The sequence below is a fragment of the Centruroides sculpturatus genome, unplaced genomic scaffold (assembly GCF_000671375.1).
Source record: "Centruroides sculpturatus isolate CEXI.00-Female unplaced genomic scaffold, Cexi_2.0 scaffold43, whole genome shotgun sequence".
NCBI lineage: Eukaryota > Metazoa > Arthropoda > Arachnida > Scorpiones > Buthidae > Centruroides > Centruroides sculpturatus.
The window spans coordinates 116,242-138,588 of NW_019384334.1; the positions used below are offsets into that span (position 1 = coordinate 116,242).

Consider the following 22,347-nt stretch of genomic DNA (forward strand, 5'->3'; position numbering starts at 1 on the left):
TATGTTAAAGACATCAATGAACCAAAATGTGAAAAAAAATACAAGAAAACTATATTCTTTTACCAACTTAAAGAAGATATTGCTGTCTTAAAATTAAAAAAAGAGAGAAAAAACTTAACTGTTAATTATTCTGCTTAAACTTAGATGATATGATTGATATAGCTACATTACAGTCCCGAAAACTTGGCACTCGATAACCCGGCAGTCCGGATAACTCGGCCACACCCTAACAGGGTGAAAAAAACCCCTAGTTAGTTTTCATCATAGACAGCTTATGCCTCATAAAGTATTTTTCTGAGGTCTGTCTTGTCTGGTAAATTACTGTACATTGTGCATTCATTAATTTTCATTTTCATGTAGTAAAGGCTCTATGCCTTCATAAAGGACATACTTTTCCTTTGTTTAAGGGTATTTGGGCAGTTTATTTTCTGTTGTATTCTCGAGCAAACAATACATATAAGTACAGTACAATATTTTCTGAGGAAACACTCGTACTTATTCTTTTTTAACCCCATTCCCGATAACCCGGCATTTTCACAAACTCAGCCACCCTTCGGTCTACATTAGACCGAGTTTTCGTGACTCTACTGTATAATTTAAATCACACAATAAAAAATCTGTATTTGATGAATATGTTACATAAAGATCAAGCTGAACCCTTACATTTCTTTATCAGAGGAATAAAGAAAAATGCTTCAATTATTCACTTATCTCAATCCCATTATTCTAGTCTAACTAAAATCAGAAAGAATGCAATTATACATATTTTTTAGACTTCAAAACAGAAAATTTAGACAAGTAACTGATGATTCTAACTGTTGATCAATTTTTAAAAATGTATACAAAGAGCGCAGAACTCATTTGAATTTTCATTTGTTAGATTTTTAAATGAGAGATCATAGGATGCTATACAGAAAGAACTTTTTACTTCTATAAATAGATGAATATTTAGATATGCAAATATATGGTTAATAGAGAGTTTTGAATTCTATAGCAAAATTAATAAATCATTAACAACAGGGTAGTTTGTATATAAAGCTTCTGATTTAATTGTACTTTAATTATACTTTCTTTCTCCATCTTATCTACTTTAGCCAGAGTACAGTAATTGAATTATTGATAAATTGTTGAAGTTATCAGAGAGAGAGGAAAAATATAAACAAGCTTTTAAACCCATATGATAAATTATTAAATTTATTTAAAGCAGGTACTATATCTGAATATTGGAAGCCAAGTTGAGTGGTTATAAATTTGTAGAGAAAGAAGGGAAAATGTTTGATAAGTTATCAATTGAAATGCATTTACTAGGCCATAATTTTAAAGAACCTGTAACTCTGTTATTATGGGTAATTAGATTATAACCTGATTTTATCACATAATGGTCTAAATCAATAAACAGAGTACATGAAATAGCTTACACACTATATTTTTAAAAAAATAAATATATGAAAACTAGAAATGAAGTTTGTAATAAAAACTTATTAAATGAATTAGATGTTATGGTTAATTCAACACTTGACTCCCAGCAAAAGAATTTAAAATTGTGGCAGCTGATATTTTATTAGAAACGTCTTTTTATATTATTAATTAATTGCTGTATTTACTCGCGTATAAGATGAGGTTTTTATTCATTTTTCACTGCTTCAGAAACCTAGGTCATTCTATACGCGCGAGCGAAGGATTCTTTACGTTTATGCAATGATTTTTGTGAACCATTTATAGTTCATGCTGCCATTATAGCAGGGTGATATTGAGGTCAAAGTGAATGTCGCTTTCAAAGAGATGGTCCGAAAATAGCTGGTCCCACACGATCCCTCTCTAGCTCCCCACCCTGTCGACTTTTACCAAAATTTAATAGCACTAGTCTCCTTAAACCTCCCTGCAAAGTTTCAGAAGTTTTTGCCAAAAGACAGGAGTTATTACGGTTTAGTTGGTGAACAAACTCGTACTCCCCATACACTAAAATCCATACATACAGAAACTCCCCGAATTGCTTTGAATTCTCAACGTTTGAAGGTTCGGAACCCAAAAATGTATGTATAGCACTGTACGCCCGAGTATTTAAGATGGCAGCCTGTCTCTTCGGGACCTGCACGGGTCGAATAAACCCAAGGATTTTTCGCGTTGGTGTTTCGGCATCTCTCACTATGCAGTCGCCTCGTTGCTGGCCTAGCCGAACCCATAATGGACTTGACACAAATGGCCCTCTTAGTGCCCACAGAGTAGGAGGAGCTTATGAAAAAGCCCTAAAATGTTAACAGCTCTACACAAATGGATGACATATGGTTTGTATATATATCATTATTTGCAGTAGAAAATTCGAAATAGTTCGTTCACAACTACTTATTTTGTTTACAAATTAAAATACAATATGAAAAAAAAAGTAAAAAATTCTTTTTATTAATGATTAGTATTGATAACTTATGTTGTAAAAATTATAATTACCTCTACTCTTCGTTTTTTTTGTTTTGTATGTGCTCCAATACTTCACATAATTACAATAAACAAGATTTTATATTCTCGCTGCAGTCACTAATATAAAGGAAAACGGCAAAACCATCAAACAAAACCAAACCAAAACTAATGACAGCGAAACTGTGTACTGTTATCTTTACGTGTACAGTACGTAGACGTGTTACGTAGTCACTGTCATTTCTCTTATCTGAATTTCTCGCTTGTGATTGGTTTTTTTAGTCGAGTAAACACCACATCGAGATACTTTTAACATTACTGATTGGTTTATTTATGCCATTATTTTGTCGGCCTGTAAGGGATGAGGGATGCTTCCTTGTTTTCTCTGTCAAGAATCGTAGAGTAAATCTTATTTCTCTTAACATACACAAAATATCTTTACTTTTAAAATTTAAAAAGCTTGAAAATAACTCATTTTAACGCCACGTTTGACTAAATAGGTAGGCAGCAAGAGCCAGATTTGTGTCTGTCAATATTAAATAAAACATAAAAGAATGCTTTTAAAACAGCATGTGATTAAACAGTGCTATCTGGTTATACAAAAATATTTACTTGAATCGGTATTACTTTTTATTTACACATGTACGTCATGAGAATTCTACTGTCTTAATTATTGTTTGATTAATTTTAATTATTTTTAAATAATATTAAATTTATAAACGAAATTTTCCACTAAAATTTAAAAGGAAACCGTTGTACCAGTTTAATCCCCTATAACACTGTTAATTTTTCCATTTTATATGAATTCCATGTTGTACGAGTCACTTAGATTTTACAAATACGTGAGCTGTTCACAGCCTGGCACGTATATTTGTAAAATCTAAGTGACTCGTACAACATGGAATTCATATAAAACGGAAAAATCAACAGTGTTATAGGGGGGTCGACTGGTATCTCACTTCCGAACTAAGGAAAGTTCAATTTCCTTTCTCATATTTCTTATCTCAAAAGTTTTAGTCACCAAACTAAAGTTCAACCACTCTGAATATTAATTACGCGTCAGGAAAACCTAGGGTCAAACCGTATGTGGGTGGTGGCGGTAGGAGACAAAGATGACAAGTGTCCTACACGAAACCGTTTATTTTTAACATAAAGTTAACTTACATAACAGTAATAACATAGAAAATTCGATCTAGATCTTTCCGCTGGGGAGCTCCCGATGTCGGTGGATGAGTGAAGGCTGGGGTGGCGTATCCCGGGTCCTTGATAGATGAGTGTCCGTTGTACAGGAGGTGACTCTGACGGGCGATGCTGCGGATGGACGGAGATCTTGGCCCACTGGTGGAAATACTGGTCCAGAGGAGAACTGCGGAGAATAGGCCTACTACTTAATTTTTAGAAACTCTTTTTGAATTTCTTGAAATCGCCACTCTTCTCAATTCTTCAATCTCTACTTTCTCGCAAAAAATATTCCGTTATGTTTAACGGTAAAATTTCTAGTATATATATGTGTTATTAATTTAATAAATTTTCAGATGTTGAAGAATTTCCGTGTGCAGTTTCCAAATGAAGATATAAATTGCGTAATGAGATTGCAACTTGTTCCCGATCGACCATTATTATTTCGATTTATTGATCGATCGTAATCAATAAAGATTTTTTAAAGCACAGCATTAATTTTAATTTTGGATATATGAGTACTAAGGTTTGGCTCTATAGAGGACTTATCACACTATTGACGTTTGTCAGAGTAATCAAACAGTAACAGGTGAACAGAGTTTTATTATAACTACCGTATGCATTTCGGGCAGTCTTATTATCTGTGCTCGTTACACTTTGGTGGGTTTACAGGACTAAAATACAAACGGTATTACGTTACAAAACAATGATTAATGATTAAAATAGTTTAAAAGTACAATTTATACATACTTAAATGGTACATTATATTTGTTGCCAAAATGTGGATATCTTTANTTCCATTTTATATGAATTCCATGTTGTACGAGTCACTTAGATTTTACAAATACGTGAGCTGTTCACAGCCTGGCACGTATATTTGTAAAATCTAAGTGACTCGTACAACATGGAATTCATATAAAACGGAAAAATCAACAGTGTTATAGGGGGGTCGACTGGTATCTCACTTCCGAACTAAGGAAAGTTCAATTTCCTTTCTCATATTTCTTATCTCAAAAGTTTTAGTCACCAAACTAAAGTTCAACCACTCTGAATATTAATTACGCGTCAGGAAAACCTAGGGTCAAACCGTATGTGGGTGGTGGCGGTAGGAGACAAAGATGACAAGTGTCCTACACGAAACCGTTTATTTTTAACATAAAGTTAACTTACATAACAGTAATAACATAGAAAATTCGATCTAGATCTTTCCGCTGGGGAGCTCCCGATGTCGGTGGATGAGTGAAGGCTGGGGTGGCGTATCCCGGGTCCTTGATAGATGAGTGTCCGTTGTACAGGAGGTGACTCTGACGGGCGATGCTGCGGATGGACGGAGATCTTGGCCCACTGGTGGAAATACTGGTCCAGAGGAGAACTGCGGAGAAGCGGCTGAGAATCTCTCCTCTGTCCTTGAGATTCGGGGGTTTTATAAGATTTTCCCCGAATTTCACCCTTTTGATTAGTCCCGTTCACCCTCTCCCTTACCCCGATTGGTCTTCTTCTTCTTGTGTCGATTCCGGCCATCTTTGGACCACGTACAAACAACTAATTATGACTTGCTTTTCCCTCTTCCCTTCCCTCTGTTCTTCTTCCTTTCTTTCCAATACCTCTTCATTCTCTCGCTCTGCTGTTGTCTTTGCTCCTGAGTGAAGAGTCTTCCACGTCTGTTATTTTCCTTTTCCTGAAAACCCTTGAAGTTCTTTATTTTGTTTCTAAACCTTTCCCTGTTCTGGATAACTTCTGGATATGGTCATTCTTTTGTTTCTAGGCGAAACTTGAGACCGATCCGTGTCGGGAAAAGGTCGGAGAGGTGATGATAGGGCTTTTAATGTTCGCGCTCGTAATTTTCTCCGTTATGGCCCTTCTCTCGGACATCTTTGGACTTAAACGGTCCACCAGATGTTCTTATGGCCATTTATTCCCTACAGCGTTCGGACTTAACAGATGTCCCTTTTGTTCTTAGACCCCCTCCTTTTTCTCGATTGCTTCGACCCGACACTTGTTCGCGAGCATCTCGACAAAGCCCTTTCTCTCTGTCGACATTCCCCCCTGTTGTTTATCATCGCGTCGCGTTTGTTTTACAATTCGAGAATGTTTTCGTCCTGGGTTCTGTCATTAACACACCCTCTTGACCCGATTCTATCTTCGAAACTTTTCCGACGTAAAAGTTTGTAATTAGTCGCAATTTCGACGCGCTTTTACGACCCTCACACTATATCTAGGCTGGTATCAGGAAAAACAAATTCCGGGGTTTGTTACGAACTTCTGTTCTTTATCTAAAGTCTAAGGAAGCCATCCTTTGACGTTGCGAGCCAATCTCAACGATTAAGTGACATAGAGCCCAAATTAAAGTTATTCTATGCTCCCAGCTCCTCACATACGTATTTAATAAACTAATATGTTCAAAAATATAAGATAACTTAACATTATATTGTTCTTTTAAGCACAATTGTTAAGAGTAAAGATAATACACTGTATTTTAATTCATGTAAAAAATAGACCAGCAACGAGTTGCTCAAATTTCCCGGCAACGTTTAACATTTTGATGGCTCCATCTCTTTCATACTTAGTTAAAAATATAATGATTTTAATAATTAAAAATGGGCAAAAAGCTTAATTTTGAAGGTAGGGATGAGTTTTATAAAAAAAAAAAAATTAAATGCTAATAACGAGTAAAATCGTCATTAAGTCCAACCCTACTGGAAATACAGGACCCCATTATCTTTCCACTCCATCGACCTTTAACCACCAAAATTTAACAGAACTAATCCCCCTAACAGATAAATTTCCCTGCAACATTTCAGAAATTTTCGACAAAAATAATAGGAGTTATTAAGCTTCAAACAGGTTGAACAAAATCGTGCTCCCATACACACTAACATCAATACATACAGAAATTACCCCTGAATGTTTTTGCATTTCTCCACGATTGAGCTCAAAAATCTGGAGGTGGAGTCATTTTTGCCGGATTGCCCTAAATACGTTAATGATTTTAGACGGATACGACGAGATTCTCGATAAAAATTCCATCGTACAGTTCATTCAAGAAGATTCGTTTGACGATTCTTGTTATCAATCGTCCACAAGTTGCAGAAGAATAAAGAAAATACATGGATCTAAGATTCTGCATCGAAGAATTTACTGCAGAAGAACAAGTAAGATACATTGGGAGAGTTTTTAGAAAAGGGCATGGCATAGGAGATAATATTCTTACACTAGTAAATGGTAACAGTTTTATTCCACGTTTGCAGAATGTTCACTGATGTCACATTTGTTGTGTTGTCTTCATAGAATTACACGTTGAAACTATAGAACGATAGATTTGTATATCGATATTCTTTTGCAATGCAGTGATATCCATGATGATAATTCTCTTCTTTCAATACAGTCGACCCCCCTATAACACTGTTGATAATTCCGTTTTATATGAATTCCATGTTGTACGAGTCACTTAGATTTTATAAATACATGTGCTTGGCTGTGAACGGCTCACGTATTTGTAAAAATCTAAGTGACTCGTACAACATGGAATTCATATAAAACGAAATTATCAACAGTGTTATAGTGGGGTCTACTGTACAGCAGAAATATGTAAGATGAAAAATTTTTCAGATGGAAACAAAGAAGTTGCAATAAGATTCCATTGTAAAGCTGTAGAAAATAATTTTTTCTTAATTTCTCAACATTTCTTTTATCATTTGAAATCTTATATTAAATTATTTAACAATAAATATGCTGAAATAAGCTTTGAAATTCTAACTTTTAACACGTTTCGTCCGAAAATAGTGATTTGGAGGAGGATTCGAATGGTATCATGATTCACTGATTACTTGCTGACTATTTTTGCTACGATGAAAATGAAAAACTAAGTGTTTTGTATTGTTAATTCAAGTACAATGTATATTAATAATTACACAGTACTTTTACTCTTCCGGCTGTTATATATAACAGAAGGAAAGTATGGCGATCGGTCAAAAAATCATCCTCAAGAAGCTTAACTCCTATGTCTTTTGTCTATACTTTCTGAAATTTTGTAGGGAGGTTAAAGTTTAAGTGGGTGGAAGATAAAGGGGTCATGTGTCATATCTCGAGTGGTGTCAGACCTTACGCTTAATTACTAATATTCGGTGATGTTATCCACTTCAGGCATTTGCGATTAATTTCAAATATTTCTTACGTTCAAAATTCCCCGTACGTTAAAAAATAAATACTATTGGCTAGAGTTAAGAATAAACTATCAAAAGTATATAATACATTTTTAAAAACTTGTTATACGTGCAATGATTTAGCAGCTGAGTCGCAGTTTTGAAAGGTCATATCAATGTTACTAATACGAGTGTTGACAAACTGCTGATGTTGAGTTAACGTTAATTAGTGAAATACTTCTAAAAACAGAAAAAAAGGTATATTTTCACAGTTTTTTTGTATATTTTTACTCACAAATTTTATGTTTCACATCAGTGTTTACTTGTAAACGATATTCGAAGTAAAGGTCATATAGCTTCTCAGGTTAGATTTTTCTTTAATAACATCTGTATTTTTCAATAGAGATTAAGTAATTTATACTTCTTACTAAGATTAATTACTTAAATCTGTCCTTAATAACCTAAAGTTTTTCTACTTAGATTTATTGTTGTATTAATTAATATTGTCACTTACCGTAACTAAAATAACACCTCCAAACGTGACAGGAATTGTATTAATAGTACCTGCATCCAGTGCCGTAAATAGGACGGTGCTAACGGTGCCCAGGCACTGGGCGCAGAAATGACCTAGACCACGTTTTGGGTCATAGTTTTGGGGCGTAGTTACAGAAGCTCGCACTGGGCGCATAAAAGGCTAGTTACGCCGCTGCCTGCATCTGATGTATTTCGAAAATATTACTTGAATGAGAAATATTTTTATCATGATAGAATTCGGAAGAAATGCAATTTGAAGATATGAAATCGAATTAAATACCTCAAAATCAGAATATTGATCACGAAGCAATATGGATAACATACAGGTAAGTATGTTATTTTTAATTCAGATTTTCTGACCGTTAAAGATTAAGTTAGCTGCTCAACCATTTCTCTCATTAATAGGGTTTTGTCCTCCTCCTATTCAACAGTAAGACACTACATCAGCTTCTATTAATAGTGGGGATATTAATTTAAATGGAAGTATCATATACATAAATTACAGTGTACTTTTTTTGAAAAAGAAACACTTGAAGAGACATTGCTTGTAAGTAACAAATTATCTTCAAATCTTTAATAAAGAATGATCACTACATGCAGTGCCGTAACTAGAGCGATGCCCAGGCATAGGGCGCAGACCCTGGGGGCGCAGAAATGACCTGGACCAAGTTTTGGGTTATAGTTTTGGGGCGTAGTTACAGAAGCTTGCACCGGGCGCATAAAAGGCTAGTTACGGCGCCGAGTACATGCTATTACAAAATAGAAGAGATGGCCAAGCAGTTAGGATGGCAGCCTGGGAGATCCGTGATCGAATCCGGATGGTTCGAATAAACATCCAGGATATTTTCTAAGATATGTCGGTGCCAATCACCACCTGTCGACCCTATTATTGGCCTATACGAACTTATGCTTCGCCTTCTAAAATGGCTACGTTAGTGCACACAGGATGGAAGGAGTTTAAAAAGTATACAGTGTGGGGTCTGTGAATTTGGTAATTGTTTTTGCATTTATAAATAAAATTGAAGACAGTCTGCCCAAAAGGGACCACCATTTATTATTTCTGTGTTCCAGACAATACACATTCTTGGCAACAGACCTTTCCTTGTAGGCTTTGCATTTATAAGGTTTGCATTATAAACTGAATGTATTGATAAAGTATGTGCTTGAATACACTTAACTTTTACTATAATATACTTGCTGTAATTACCGCTATAACCGTGTAAACCAGTTTTATTTTTTTCCCTGTTTTCTTCAGGTTCTATTTTACACGGGTTTTACTGTATAATATCCGTTTTTAAAGTATAAAAGTGACTTTATACTTTATTTAATGTATGGATTAGGTACTACTGACAATTTAGGTTTCATTTTATTGACCTAGAAACTGTTTGTTGCCACTGCGATACTATAGTGCATAAAAAGTCACTACGTCGCCGTAGCCTAATGGAATTTTGTTACTATTGTTGCACAAATTGGTGTCGACAATATCAAACAAGCAGATATCAATTGTTTAGAGTATTTTTAGAAAAATCCGCAATGAGACAGACAATGCGCTAGTTATGCAAGGCAACACTTTTATTAAACGGCTACTTTAGTTCCATGTTAGAACACTTTTTAACTGTCTTTTGCTACTATTACAGATGCAAACATGCAAATAACGGATTAGAATAGATGGATTTTGACAGTTAGATAATGGAAAATTATTGTTTTGAATAGATTTTTAGTTAACAAGAATAGAATTGCAACGTCAAAGTTTTTCTAATATATGTACATTTTTAATTTGTAAGTAATACAGCAAAACAAAGCAATCAGCAATGTTTTTGGGAACCGAATGCTTAATTAAAGTCAAACAGCCTTAGTGTATTGTTTTTGAAAGGAAAACAAGACGGGATTTTCGATTTTGTGTTCATTGGCTCAAAAATATCCATGCGTACAAGTTACAACTGTACTAAGTGAAAGGAACTTTTCAAACGTTGAAGAACTTATCAGTAAATGTGCCCAACAGTAGCCAAACGGTCTTCGTACCCTGAACACTGGGAGTTCAATTGTGGGTTCGCGCCTCGCTCGGACGGTCTGGCCACGTGGAGTTTTCCAGATTTTCTCCACGTCTGTAACGCCTAAATAGGGGCCAGTTTCCTTATTTTCTTAAAAAGACCCCCCCCAAGGCAGATCTCCCAAGTGTTGCGTTGCCAAAACTTATCAGTAAAATAACATTACTAATGATAGAAGCTATCGTTTGATGAACCTCTTCATCTTTTTTTTCTACTCCCCTTCATCGTTTCTATCTTTAATTTTTTACTCCCCTCTATCTTTATCTCCTCCATTCACAGCCCTCCATCTTTAATTCTTCCTCTCTTTATCTCCTCCATTCACAGCACCCAATCTTTAATTTCTCCCTTTCCTTTATCTCCCCCTCTTAAAGTCTTTTCATCTTTAATTTCTCCAACTCTTTCTCGTATTTAGTAACGAAACGTCTACCTTAATTAATGTATAAAGTAAGGTTAGGGTGTCATTTTAACGTTATTATACTAGTAAGTATCTATATTTTTTGCACTAATTAACACCATATCTGTATTTTTGAATGCAGCAAAATAAAGCATCTTCCTTCATTTCTGTTTCTAATTTCGTACCCATTTTGTATTTGTAAAGGAGATGGTGGCAAATGTAGTCCGAAAATCAATGATGTTCAAAGATAAAGTTGCTAAAAAAGGTAAAATTCAATGAATATTCCATAGTTATTCTTTCCTTAATGCAAAAAATACCATTATTTTTGTAGATACACACGGGAAACTGAATCCAATAAAAATTAAAAATTACGCCAAGAAAATACTATACGGTGATGTTTTCTCTATAGATCATCTGAATATTTATCATCCCGAGAATTCACCACGTAATGGTAAATTCTGTAATTCTTTATCTGTATTTTAGAACAATACACTCCTTTCATATATAGTTGTACAGTACCTCGTACTTCGAATTTAATTGGTTTCTGGAGAGCGCATCAATTTTCCCAATTAGAAATAATGGAAAATGAATTAATCCGAATCGATAAACTTAGATAAAAAATACACATAATTTACGGTAAAAATAGTACAGTTAAATGCCCTAAATAATAAATTACAACACGAAAATACTGTCGACTTCGACATCTTGACAAGATGGCCGCCAACTTGGGAGAAAAACAGACTGCGTTATGCAGTAAGCGCAGTTCGAACATAGAAGCATCGTTCGAATTCCGGGTCTAATTTCGAATTTTGCGTTCGAACTCTGAAACGTTCGAAGTATGAGGTAACAACGTATTTTTATATAGAATTTTTTGGTATGTATTGTACATTTCATTCCTAATTTTTATGAATGAAATTTACGGAGTGTGACTGAAAAGAAACGAGAATTATTTTTAAAATGATTTAATTCTTTTATATACAAAAATTTTAATGAATACACTTTCGTATACTCTATGGCTAAGTGAGCTACGAGCCATGAAAGTCAATCTTGTGGTCCAGCAAATGCCCCTCATGATTGATTTTTATGGCTTATGACACTTTCAAAACAAAACCGATTGCAATCAAATTTGTAGTAGAATAAGAAACTTACCTCCTATGCCAACAATACTCATATAGCTGGCATAATAATACAAAGGGGGATGTCTATTCTTTCTGTAGACCGGATGGCCGCTGTGGATTAGTTTTGCTCATCCTTCAAGTTGCCTGAGTTTTTTAACGGTACTAGTGGTCTTCCGGACTTTACACGAAGATTATGAGGCTCCTCGGGATTCTGTTGTATGGTGACTACTGTATCCGGTTAAAGAAGCTGCAATATTTTCCAGGATCTTCAGGATGATAGGTAGGTTTACTGGATAATTCAGTTCATGTCTTTCAGCTTCTGGTCTATCCTAGAACAATGGGCCTTTCAAATCTCAGTGCTGGATAACTTTTCTACACACTCACGTCTGCATAACCACAAACCATACACTCATCACTTCTACCCAACTACAATTATTCTCGTTTCTTTCTAGTCACTTTTTACATAAGATTTCATGTATTATGTAAACAAAAATTAATGTTTCATTGTAATTTATTGTTTGATAATCCATCAAAACTTAATATTTAAATTCTTTCCATTGTTATTTTGTTTCTTTACGTTTAGAAAACAGAAGGAATTGCAAATCAGAAACCGAACATGAGAAACCGGATAAGAAATTCGTAAATAAAATAATCGATCCAGATGGTAAGTTCAGTAACGCATTGTCTTCATTTAAAACATATAATTTACTTTCAAAAATTTACTTATAATCAATCCTAATTTTATTTCTCGTTAGTGTAAGTGTTAGCAATTGTATACTCCTTAAAAAATTGTACACTGCAAAATACAGCCATTATACAAAATCTATTTCTGCACATAAAGGGCATGCTTGAAGATACGTGAGCATAATCTTATAGATGGAGCGAAATGAGCAAGTACTGTATCTTAAAATAACTGCAAGTCTTTTAATACAACTCGGAAGGGTGCACTTGGAACCTTTTGAAGTTCGTGTTGGGCTCTTTACGGTTCAAAACTGGGCAATTTCTTTACCTAATAAAAGCTTTCAACGTGGAAAACCATCCTTTTATCACTTATCTTCATCGCCAAACCACCATCTTTAATCATGATAGCAGTGCAACATTCAGAACTTTCAGGATCTCATGTGCCACCCCTAAGACACATCGTGTACTTGGAATCTTTAGTGCTGCACTTACTTTCTGGTATCTATATCTCAAACCCTGCATGCTGTCATCAGTTTAATGCAATACCTTACGGTCCCAAGTTTCGTAGTCACGGTTGCAACACGTAACAGCTGAGACTGCATCCCATTAAATTCAGCTTTCGGCTCTTGGTACCTGTTCATTGTTGCAATTAAATATCACCAGATAGTTACTGTATCCGTACATTTATATTTAATTCACATTGACACAGAAAATTTAATTCACATTTTTAAATGCACTTTTCAAATATGTTAGAAATTATATAATTTAATCTTTCTATCATTTCAGGTACATTGCAGAAATGCAGAGGAACACTTATGAATTATTACAAGACTTATAATGCCTACATGAGGTCTTTGTTCTGGGAAGAAAAAAGAAAAGATTTTCCGGTTAAAGATTATTACGTGGATTTAAAAGTACAAGAAGCCGAACTTTTAGGCATTAAGACAGAGAAAACTGTTCAATTAGAAGACATTTTTTCGTATACTTCAGATAACCACGTAAACATTCTTATGACGGGATATCCAGGTTATGGAAAAACCACTCTATGCAATAAAATAGCATACGATTGGGGGAATAACAGCTCCTCAGTGAATTACGTTAGTCACTTTTACATGGTCGTGGTTGTTGTTTTAAGAGAATTGAGAGGAAGGAGCGTGAGTGATGCAATTTTACGCACCATAAACAAAAACGCAATGGTAGAGGTGAAGGAGAAAATAAGGAAAAATAACCTGAATTTATTGGTTATTTTAGATGGATACGATGAGATTCTAGATAAAAGATCGATCGTACAGTTCATTAAGAAAGATTCGTTTGACATTTCTGTTCGGATGACGATCCTTGTCACCAGTCGACCACACGTTGCAGAAGGCATAAGGGAATACATGAATCTGAGATTCTCTATCGAAGGATTTACTCCAGAACAACAAGAAAAGTACATCAGAAACGTTTTTAAAGTCAGTCAGAACACGGGAGATAATATAGTCACGTTGTTGAAGAGCAACCAGTTTTACTCTACGTTGGCACTATGTCCATTGATGTTACACTTTCTCTGTTGTCTACATCGATATAAACGGGTAGAAAATATAAGAAGAATGACAGATTTGTACATCGAAATATTTCGTCTAAGTATCAAAAGATACCAAAGAAAAACGAATAAAGCTGTCAATTTAAAAAAGGGTAGATATTTTTACGGAGAAGATTTATTGATCAGGCTGGGAAAATTATTTTATACCAAACAAAAAAATTCACCGTTTATAAAAGTATCAGACGAACCACAACAGAAAATAACAGAAGATTGTTTGAAGGAATGTTTTCCTATCGAAGAAGAATTGAATTTTATTCTTGGTATTGACATTCTTGTACAATCCTACGATATAAATGATGATACTCCGTGCTTCGAATTAATGCACAGAACATTTGAAGAGTTTCTTGTTGCACTGTGCTGTTGCGACGGAACCACGTTAACTGTTTTGCATTTCTTTTACGATAATCGTTACTTTTTCCCAAAAATCTTTCCATTGAAAAACTATTGCACATTGTTTTACTTAGGTTTACTTGGAAACCAACCAATGAAAGATTTTTTTGAAGGTTGTTTGGAGTATAATCTTTATCCTCTGCAGTTTGCAATTGAAATGTATCACGAGATCGAAAACGAAGAGAACAGAAAAATATTGTGTAAAAAAATAAAATGCTATCTAACAACCAAGAGTACCGTCGATTACAGCAAATTACCTTTGTTGTTAAGTCGAATATACTTTTTCTTAGATAAGGACGACAATTACGAAAGCATGCTTAAGAAATTCAAGGAGTTACACGAGCATTGTCAGCATAGGGAACGAACCGAAATTTATATCTTTATCAGAGCAGAAAATACTTTATTGCTTGGTAGAATGTCACAAGAAATCAATCGTCTTCGTGTACAATTGCAATTTTTGCAACGTTTACTAACCGAAATTCAATGGAAGAAATTTAAGATTTATTTCTATGGTTTATTGCAGATTTCTTTCTACGATGAGAAATTTCGTGATATTCCAAATGACTTTATATTCCCTTGCTGCATTCTAGTGTTTTTCAAGAACATCGAAAATCCTGCAAAAGTATACAATATAAACAAATTGCAAGAAGGAAATAAAGATTTAGTGGCAATAAGATTTCATTCAGAATTCGATAAAACGAACTTCTTGCTAATTTCTCAGCATCAGTTTTATAATTTAAGACCTTTTATTAAATTATTTCCAGAAATGTCTGAGATTCTTGTTGAAATTTACAATGGCAGATTCTCGTGTAATGCTAATGTATAAAACTTTTCCAATTGTTCGATTAAGTATGAGGATTCAAATACAATATCGTGATATGTGAAACACGTATTTAAGAACCTCTGTGGATCAGCAAGTCACCTTGAATTGCCATTTAAACACTAGTTTATAAACATATCTCTTCATTAAATTTCACATAGATTCACTATGATGATGTGTGGAATCTGGGCCTTTTAAAACACAAAGGCTCGAGGGCCATTGTCCATGGCACACTTAGCTCTTTCTGTTTAAATGTTCGAGTTCTTTGAATGAGGAACGTTTGCTATAAAAAATATATATATAATAATTTAAATTATTTTTAAACAATCATTTATTGTTAATTAAAAATATGTATTATTCAGATAATATAAATAAATTTACATAAAGAATATTTTGTTTGCATTTTATAGATTTGAAACTATAGTGATTTGTAAAGTAAGGTGTTCAGGGTGTTCCGTAAGGAAGTGTTAATATTTTTCAGCATGTTCTATAGATTTGGAGATCAAAAACGTCCTAAAAACAACCTTTCAAAGGCATTGTTTCAGCGCTAGAAGAATTTAATAGAGTATCCATCCCTTAAGATGCTGCTCTGATACACTGCTATGCCTCAAACTCGCTGCTCTTTACCTTATTACCTTCAGAACCATGCGCTTTGCAAAACTATAAGGTTCGTTTGATTTCTTGGCAATTTAGTACAGCATAAAAGCTAAAAAGCAGTGAGATTGAGGCTTTTTTGCGGCATAGCTACTTTAAACTTTTCTAACGCTAAAACAATGCCTTTGAAAGGCTGTTTTTGAGGACAGTTTTTGGATCCCAGACCACTAAAACAAGCTGTAAAATATTGACACTTCCTTATGAAACACCATGGTTCATTATGACATCGATGTTTATCATTCTTCCACTAAATAAATGTAAAAATCATAATCTTTTCTGCTTTAAAACAATTACAACTTTACAAATCGAAGAAGGTTGGGTACCATTATCTTCAGTGTCTTACATAACTTTAAAATAATACATCATAACAACTCGGGGAAAATCCTGATATAAGGCTGTAAACTATCAAACAGATCTTTACGTATTAGTAAAGATCTACAGTTATTATCTTCTACATAAAATTTCAAGGCAATTAAATCCATATCCCATAATCTTATTTCTTCTCTCGCCTCTGTCGGTATTTGTGCAGGATTTTCAATACATCTGAAAAATTTAACTGAAATCCAAGGAAACGCATTTACTCCGGTACTTAATATGAGTGGATTAAACACATTAATTTTTTCTATATATACAACACCACAGAAATATATTTTAAGTTTATTCCATTTGTGATTAATAATAGAATCTCTAATGATCTCTATTTGTCCATTACACTGGTTAATTCCCCAAGGACGTGGAGGTAGTAAGTCGTGAGGTTTCACGTCCAGAAATATAAATATTTCTAATTGATGCGAAGGTTTAACTAGTCCTTGCAGCCACCTAAATGTCTTAACAAGCGTTTTATAAGAATTGTAATCTCTATAAGACTCTATCATGCAGTATAATTGAGAGAATGAATCTGGTAATATTTCATCATGGAACCTTTCAAAGCCTACGAAGAACTTCTTCATTTTCTTCGAAAGTATTGTCTTATTGTCTTCATTCTTGATTTCTTTGTATATTTCAACAGCAATCTGTAACGGAAAAACAAGTTTCGTGAAGTAATTTAAACAATATTCTGGAATTTTATCACTTTCGTATAGACCTATGTAGAATGTAATAATATAGTAATTGATATTATTATCTTCAGGAATGATACTAGAGTAATCATTGGCACATTGAGAGAATAACACTTCAGTGTTCTTGTAAAGGTAAAGAGCAATAAGAAATTCTTTGAAGCTTTTATGAAAATCATCAAAATATTCAATATCATTATCAAAACACTGAACGAGAAGCTCCAGACCAAGAATAAATTTAATTTCTTCGTCATGGGGAAAGAATTCTTTTAAATTATCCAATGTAATCCTTCGTTTCTTCTCGAAAAGACGGCGGAATTCTAATTCAGTATATATATTTTTCTCATAGAATAACTTTCCCAATCGAACTAAAAGGTCTTCCCCATAAAAATACTTTCCTTTCTTCAAGTGGAGACATTCACCATTCTTTTTCATAAATCTCTTGATAAGTAATTGAAGTATACAAATATATAAATCTGTTTTCCTTTTTATATTTTCTAAGTAATCGTTCTTATGCAAACAACATAACAAATGTAGCATTAATGGGCATTTGGATAACGTAGAAGAGAAATAATTTCCTTCTATTATAGACTGAAGATCGTGTATTTCATATTCTAATTGTTTTAAAATTAATTTGATGTATTTTTCCTGTTCTTCGGGTAGAAATCCTTTAAGAAGAAATCGTGAATTGATAACCTCCCTTATTTCTTCAGCAGCATGAGGACGACTTGTAACAAGAATCGTCATATTTCGTGAAATATCGAATGAATCATTTGTTATGAACTGTAATATCGAACTTCTATCCATAATTTCATCGTATCCATCTAAAATAATTAATATATTTAAATTAGCTTTCCATATTCTCTTCTTCACTTCTACTTCTTGATTTCCACAAATTGCTTCTAGAGTTGCATCCATTACACTTTTTCCCTGAAGTTCCCTTAATGTCAGTGCAATAACAAAGTCAAAATGGCTTAAATAACTCAACTCAACGGCCCAATCGTACGCAATCTTCTTGCATAATGTAGATTTACCATAACCTGGATCTCCAAACACTAGAATGTTTCTATGTCCATCACTAATTTCCTGAAATATATCATTGATGTTAACAATGTCACCAATTGCATTTCCTAAGTAATCTGTTTCCTGCAGCTTCAAATCTACATAATAATCCTTTAAAGGAAAGTCTTTTCTCTTGTGATCCCAAAATAAAGATCTCATATAAGCATTGTATGTCTTGTAATCATTCTTCAGACGTCCTCTACATTTCTCGAATAATTCTGAAAATATTATTGGGTATTAAATTTATACATAATAAACTGTTTAAAAGGAAAGTTTATTATAAAATAAAGTTAATTAATTAATTAAAAATCTATATTACAAAGCATACCATTTTCTTCTATCAAAGATCCTTCTTCAGATATAATTGACTGCACTTGTTTCTCAAGTTGTAAGTTCGATTCCTCGTTAACTGTATAACGTTAAATTCAGTTAAGGTTTTAAACTTAGTGTATTAATATCAAAATCAGATTATTACTTACACCTACTTGTGGTATTCTGGTTTTGGTAAACATGTAAATAATATTTATCTCCATAATGAATTTCCTTCGCATACTTTGCTAATACTTGTGGACCTTGTTCAGGAACTACATTGTTATATTGTTTCAATGACATGGCAAGTTGTGATCTATATAAAAAATATATATTACATTTAGTATTTGATCCTTATTGTCTTTATATTATACAGAAAGCAACACATGGGCAATCTGCATAAGGCACACCTTATGCAGATTGCCCATGTGTTGCGTTGCCTTATCCCATAAATTCATTCTAACAAGGCTAAAACCACTTATTTTCAACTTGTAACTTCGTTGTATCTTTTAATAATTATAATATCCACAATTAAGGAAATATACATTGTTTATATCTAAAATAATCTCTTTTCTTTACGGCTTGTTACGATGCCATTTTTATCTAATAAGGTATCATTAACGCCCTGCAAAGTTTAAAATTTAGTAATCAACAAGAGACAAAAGCAAACACTTAAGTTAAATTTGTGTTTTTCTACATGAAAAAATGGTTAATAAATAAATTTATAAAGTTTAATTAAGCGATCCTGAAAGTCCAGTGCAGTATTTCAGAGCCTCAATTCCAGCTGTACGAGTATTGTCACATAGAATATCGAAAGTAAGTGTTCTTACGTGAAAAGTAGCTTAAAAGCGTTAATTTGGGGCAATAAGTCATAGGAAATAAGGAAAATAACACGTAAATCGACTAATTAATCACTTAGCTTACCTTAAAATGTATTTATATTGTCCTCAGGAGGAAACGTTACGACCTACGATACATAGTTTAAACGATGACACACCACACTACAATCAGAACACGTGACAGGAACCGATAAGGAATCACGTGCTCGTTATTGCAGTTCTCTCGCGCAACAGAAACGGGATAAAAAAAAAACAATGTATCTTCGAGGGCTGTGTAATTTATTAATAATTATCACATTTAATTATTAATACTGTATATAATTCATTGGAACAGTTAACACCAGACACTGGGGTATTAAATATTTAGTACATACAATATAATCATTGCGAGAGAGGTCGTACCTATGGGGATTATGAGGTGATTAATTACCACCTAAATAAAGGCCTACAGCGGGTTGTGGAATAGAAAAGTACGTCACAAGTTTTCAGATTTACCCATGACCTTCATTTATATTACCTGTTCTTCTGCGGGGAATCGGGGGTTGTTTCTTAATTATTTCTACTCTGTGAGATCGTAAGTTCGGACAGGGCTACAATGCGGCAGTTGGGTGGTGAAGGACTGAACCCAACATATTCGGAAGGACCACTTCAAAAAGTTTCCTGGGGATCCGAGCGATTTGGCCTAAGGGAATGTTTACAAGTTGAAGTTGGCTGATGGGATAAGGCAACACAAAAATATGGGCGATCGATCAAACTTGAGTGCATCACGAAAGGATATTTTATGGCTAAGCATCATTGAAGCACTCATTTAATTAATGTTTATGCTCTTTTAATCGGAGGATTACATTCAAAATTAATAGTTTATGACTTCTAGTATAAATTGTCTCGTTTTATTTCCTCTGTTTCGTGCTTGAGGACCTTTTTTTCATATCCATTATCAGTTTTTCCAAGCTGGATGCCACGGTCTCAACATATTTGACAAAGAGAACACCTGAAAAATTCCCGAGTTTGAATCCGGATCCCTCAAACATTTTTACAACTATTTGAATATGGTGGTCGAAAGCTGAAGATGTAAGGCAATTTTAAGGCATTTGAATAAGTGATTGAAATGTGACTCATTGTATTGTCCAAACTTAATAAAGAAATTTATTTCAGTAAAAAATACAAATCATCTTGCTACAGTAAGTAAAAAGAACAGTTTCCTTAACAGCAAGTAAATTATACAAAGATAATTGAAAGTAATAAATCATAATTACAAACAGTTTAATTCTATTTAAGCCCTAAAAATATTCACGTATCATATTTTAATAATAAATTGAATTTACAATACAATATAATGTCATAAAATTATTAAAAGCAAAGAAAGAATCTATCATTCTAACATTTTAACTTCCATCTTCAGAAGACATTTTTATACAGTCGACCCCCTATAACACTGTTGATAATTCCGTTTTATATGAATTCTATGTTGTACGAGTCACTTAGATTTTACAAATACGTGAGCCGTTCACAGCCCGGCAGACGTATTTGTAAAATCTAAGTGACTCGTACAACATAGAATTCATATAAAACGGAATAATCAACAATGTTATAGGGGGGTCGACTGGTACATCTTTTGAAGTACTCTTTCGTTGCAGTTTTCCATAAACACAGTGAACTCTCTCTAATCCGGTTTTTCCTTGCCAGAGTAAACCTTAAAAGATATCCTTATCGGATTACTGAAATTGTATATGGGCATAAATACAATGAATGATGTGACTGCCGCCATAAAATAGCGATTCTTTTGGAGGCGTGTGTGACAGGATTAACATTTTCATTGAAACGATCATACTGGAGAGTTTGCCGGTTAACTGAGAGGTTAAATAATCGATTGCCGGATTAGCCATAGATTTTACAGGTTTAATTTAGTAGAAGATTTCACCACGCGTAATTCTCTATACTATTTTGAAATCAAAATATCATTCAGAAATGATGGAAAACTCTTATGTAAGGCTGTAAACTTTCGAAAAGATCTTTCTTAACTAAGAAAGACATGCATCTTATGTTTACTTCTGTAGAAAATTTCAATGCCACCAATTTTTCACTCGATTCACGTAATTCATTTCTTTCCGACACGTCTGCAGGGTTTTCAATAGAAGTGAAAAACTTCGCAAATATCCAAGGGAATGTATTTACTCCGGTGCTCAATATGAGTGGATTAATAACGTTAATTTCATATTGGTATACAACACCACAGATATATACTTTAAACTTTTCCCATGTACGGTTAATCACCAAATTGTGAAAGGTTCTAATGACTTCATTATATTTACTTCCATAACCGTTCTCTGAAATTGAAAGTAAATGATACGGCTTTATGTATAGGAATGTAAATATTTCCAAGTGACTTGGATGTGTAACTTGATCATGCAACTCTTCGAATACTCTGAGTGACTGAGAAGCATTGTCATTTTCATTGAAGTTTAAAAAACAATATAATTGCAAACAACTCGATGGTAGTGTTCCACAATACAAAGGAAATACTTCTTCATTTTCTTCCAGACCCTTACCTTATTTTCTTTACCTTTAATTTCTTTGTATATCTCCGTTGCAACTTTCAACGGAAAAATAAGTTTGTCTAAATAATTTAAACAATTTTCCGGTATTTCATTACTTCCATAAAGTCCCATGTAGAACATAATAATAGAGAGGTTGCGGCCGACGTTTTCATCGCGAAAATGTGTACGTCGGACGTTCAGCAACGTCTTCCTGTGAGCCTAGAAGTTTGACAATGGCGTTTGGAACGTTAGTAGAATCGTGCTCGACGTTCCAAACGCCATTGTCAAACTTCTAGGCTCACAGGAAGACGTTGCTGAACGTCCGACGTACACATTTTCGCGATGAAAACGTCGGCCGCGACCTCTTTAATATCATAACTAACACTTGTAGACTCTTCGAGAGCAATGTTGTAACCATCAGTAAATTGTGAAAATATTATTTTGGTGTTGTGCCAAAGGTAAAGGGCAATAAAAAAGTCTTTGAAAGTTTCATCTACGAAGTAAAAGTACAAGGAATTACGTTTGTCACGGTACTGAACAAGAAATTCAAGTCCAAGAATAAATTGAAGATAATCGAAATTGGGGAAA

General features: G+C 33.9%; 2 protein-coding genes across 5 annotated transcripts; one reads left to right on the forward strand and one right to left on the reverse strand.

Moving 5' to 3' along the window:
* The first annotated feature begins 8,261 nt into the window (after positions 1–8,261).
* On the forward strand, positions 8,262–15,334 carry LOC111631367. 3 transcript variants are annotated; one of them, XM_023375596.1, is made up of 5 exons: positions 8,262–8,593; positions 10,914–10,974; positions 11,041–11,160; positions 12,411–12,491; positions 13,295–15,334. In XM_023375596.1, the coding sequence occupies exons 1-5, from the start codon at positions 8,579–8,581 to the stop codon at positions 15,307–15,309; spliced, it is 2,292 nt and encodes a 763-aa protein (XP_023231364.1). In that variant the 5' UTR covers positions 8,262–8,578; the 3' UTR covers positions 15,310–15,334. The 3 variants fall into 3 exon arrangements, with proteins under 3 accessions (XP_023231364.1, XP_023231378.1, XP_023231373.1); XM_023375610.1 differs by lacking the exons at positions 8,262–8,593; positions 10,914–10,974; positions 11,041–11,160 and adding an exon at positions 12,076–12,107; XM_023375605.1 differs by lacking the exons at positions 8,262–8,593; positions 10,914–10,974; positions 11,041–11,160; positions 12,411–12,491 and adding an exon at positions 12,695–13,006.
* Positions 15,335–15,578: 244 nt separating this feature from the next.
* LOC111631386 lies at positions 15,579–19,521 on the reverse strand. 2 transcript variants are annotated; one of them, XM_023375630.1, is made up of 4 exons: positions 19,308–19,521; positions 18,560–18,699; positions 18,403–18,483; positions 15,579–18,292 (listed from the first exon to the last, which is right to left on the reverse strand). In XM_023375630.1, the coding sequence occupies exons 2-4, from the start codon at positions 18,684–18,686 to the stop codon at positions 16,320–16,322; spliced, it is 2,181 nt and encodes a 726-aa protein (XP_023231398.1). In that variant the 5' UTR covers positions 18,687–18,699; positions 19,308–19,521; the 3' UTR covers positions 15,579–16,319. The 2 variants fall into 2 exon arrangements, with proteins under 2 accessions (XP_023231398.1, XP_023231389.1); XM_023375621.1 differs by having other exon boundaries at positions 18,554–18,699.
* Between the last annotated feature and the right edge of the window lie 2,826 nt (positions 19,522–22,347).

Bases quoted from the DNA above. Each gene is read 5' to 3' on its own strand.
- LOC111631386 (XM_023375621.1), bottom strand. From the start codon at position 18,686: ATGTCATTGAAACAATATAACAATGTAGTTCCTGAACAAGGTCCACAA. The intron at 18,484-18,553 runs GTAAGTAATAAT...AACGTTATACAG, and splicing joins CCAGAATACCACAAGTAGGT to TTAACGAGGAATCGAACTTA. The intron at 18,293-18,402 runs GTATGCTTTGTA...TAATATTTTCAG, and splicing joins ATCTTTGATAGAAGAAAATG to AATTATTCGAGAAATGTAGA.
- LOC111631367 (XM_023375596.1), top strand. The intron at 10,975-11,040 runs GTAAAATTCAAT...TTATTTTTGTAG, and splicing joins AGATAAAGTTGCTAAAAAAG to ATACACACGGGAAACTGAAT. The intron at 11,161-12,410 runs GTAAATTCTGTA...CTTTACGTTTAG, and splicing joins CGAGAATTCACCACGTAATG to AAAACAGAAGGAATTGCAAA.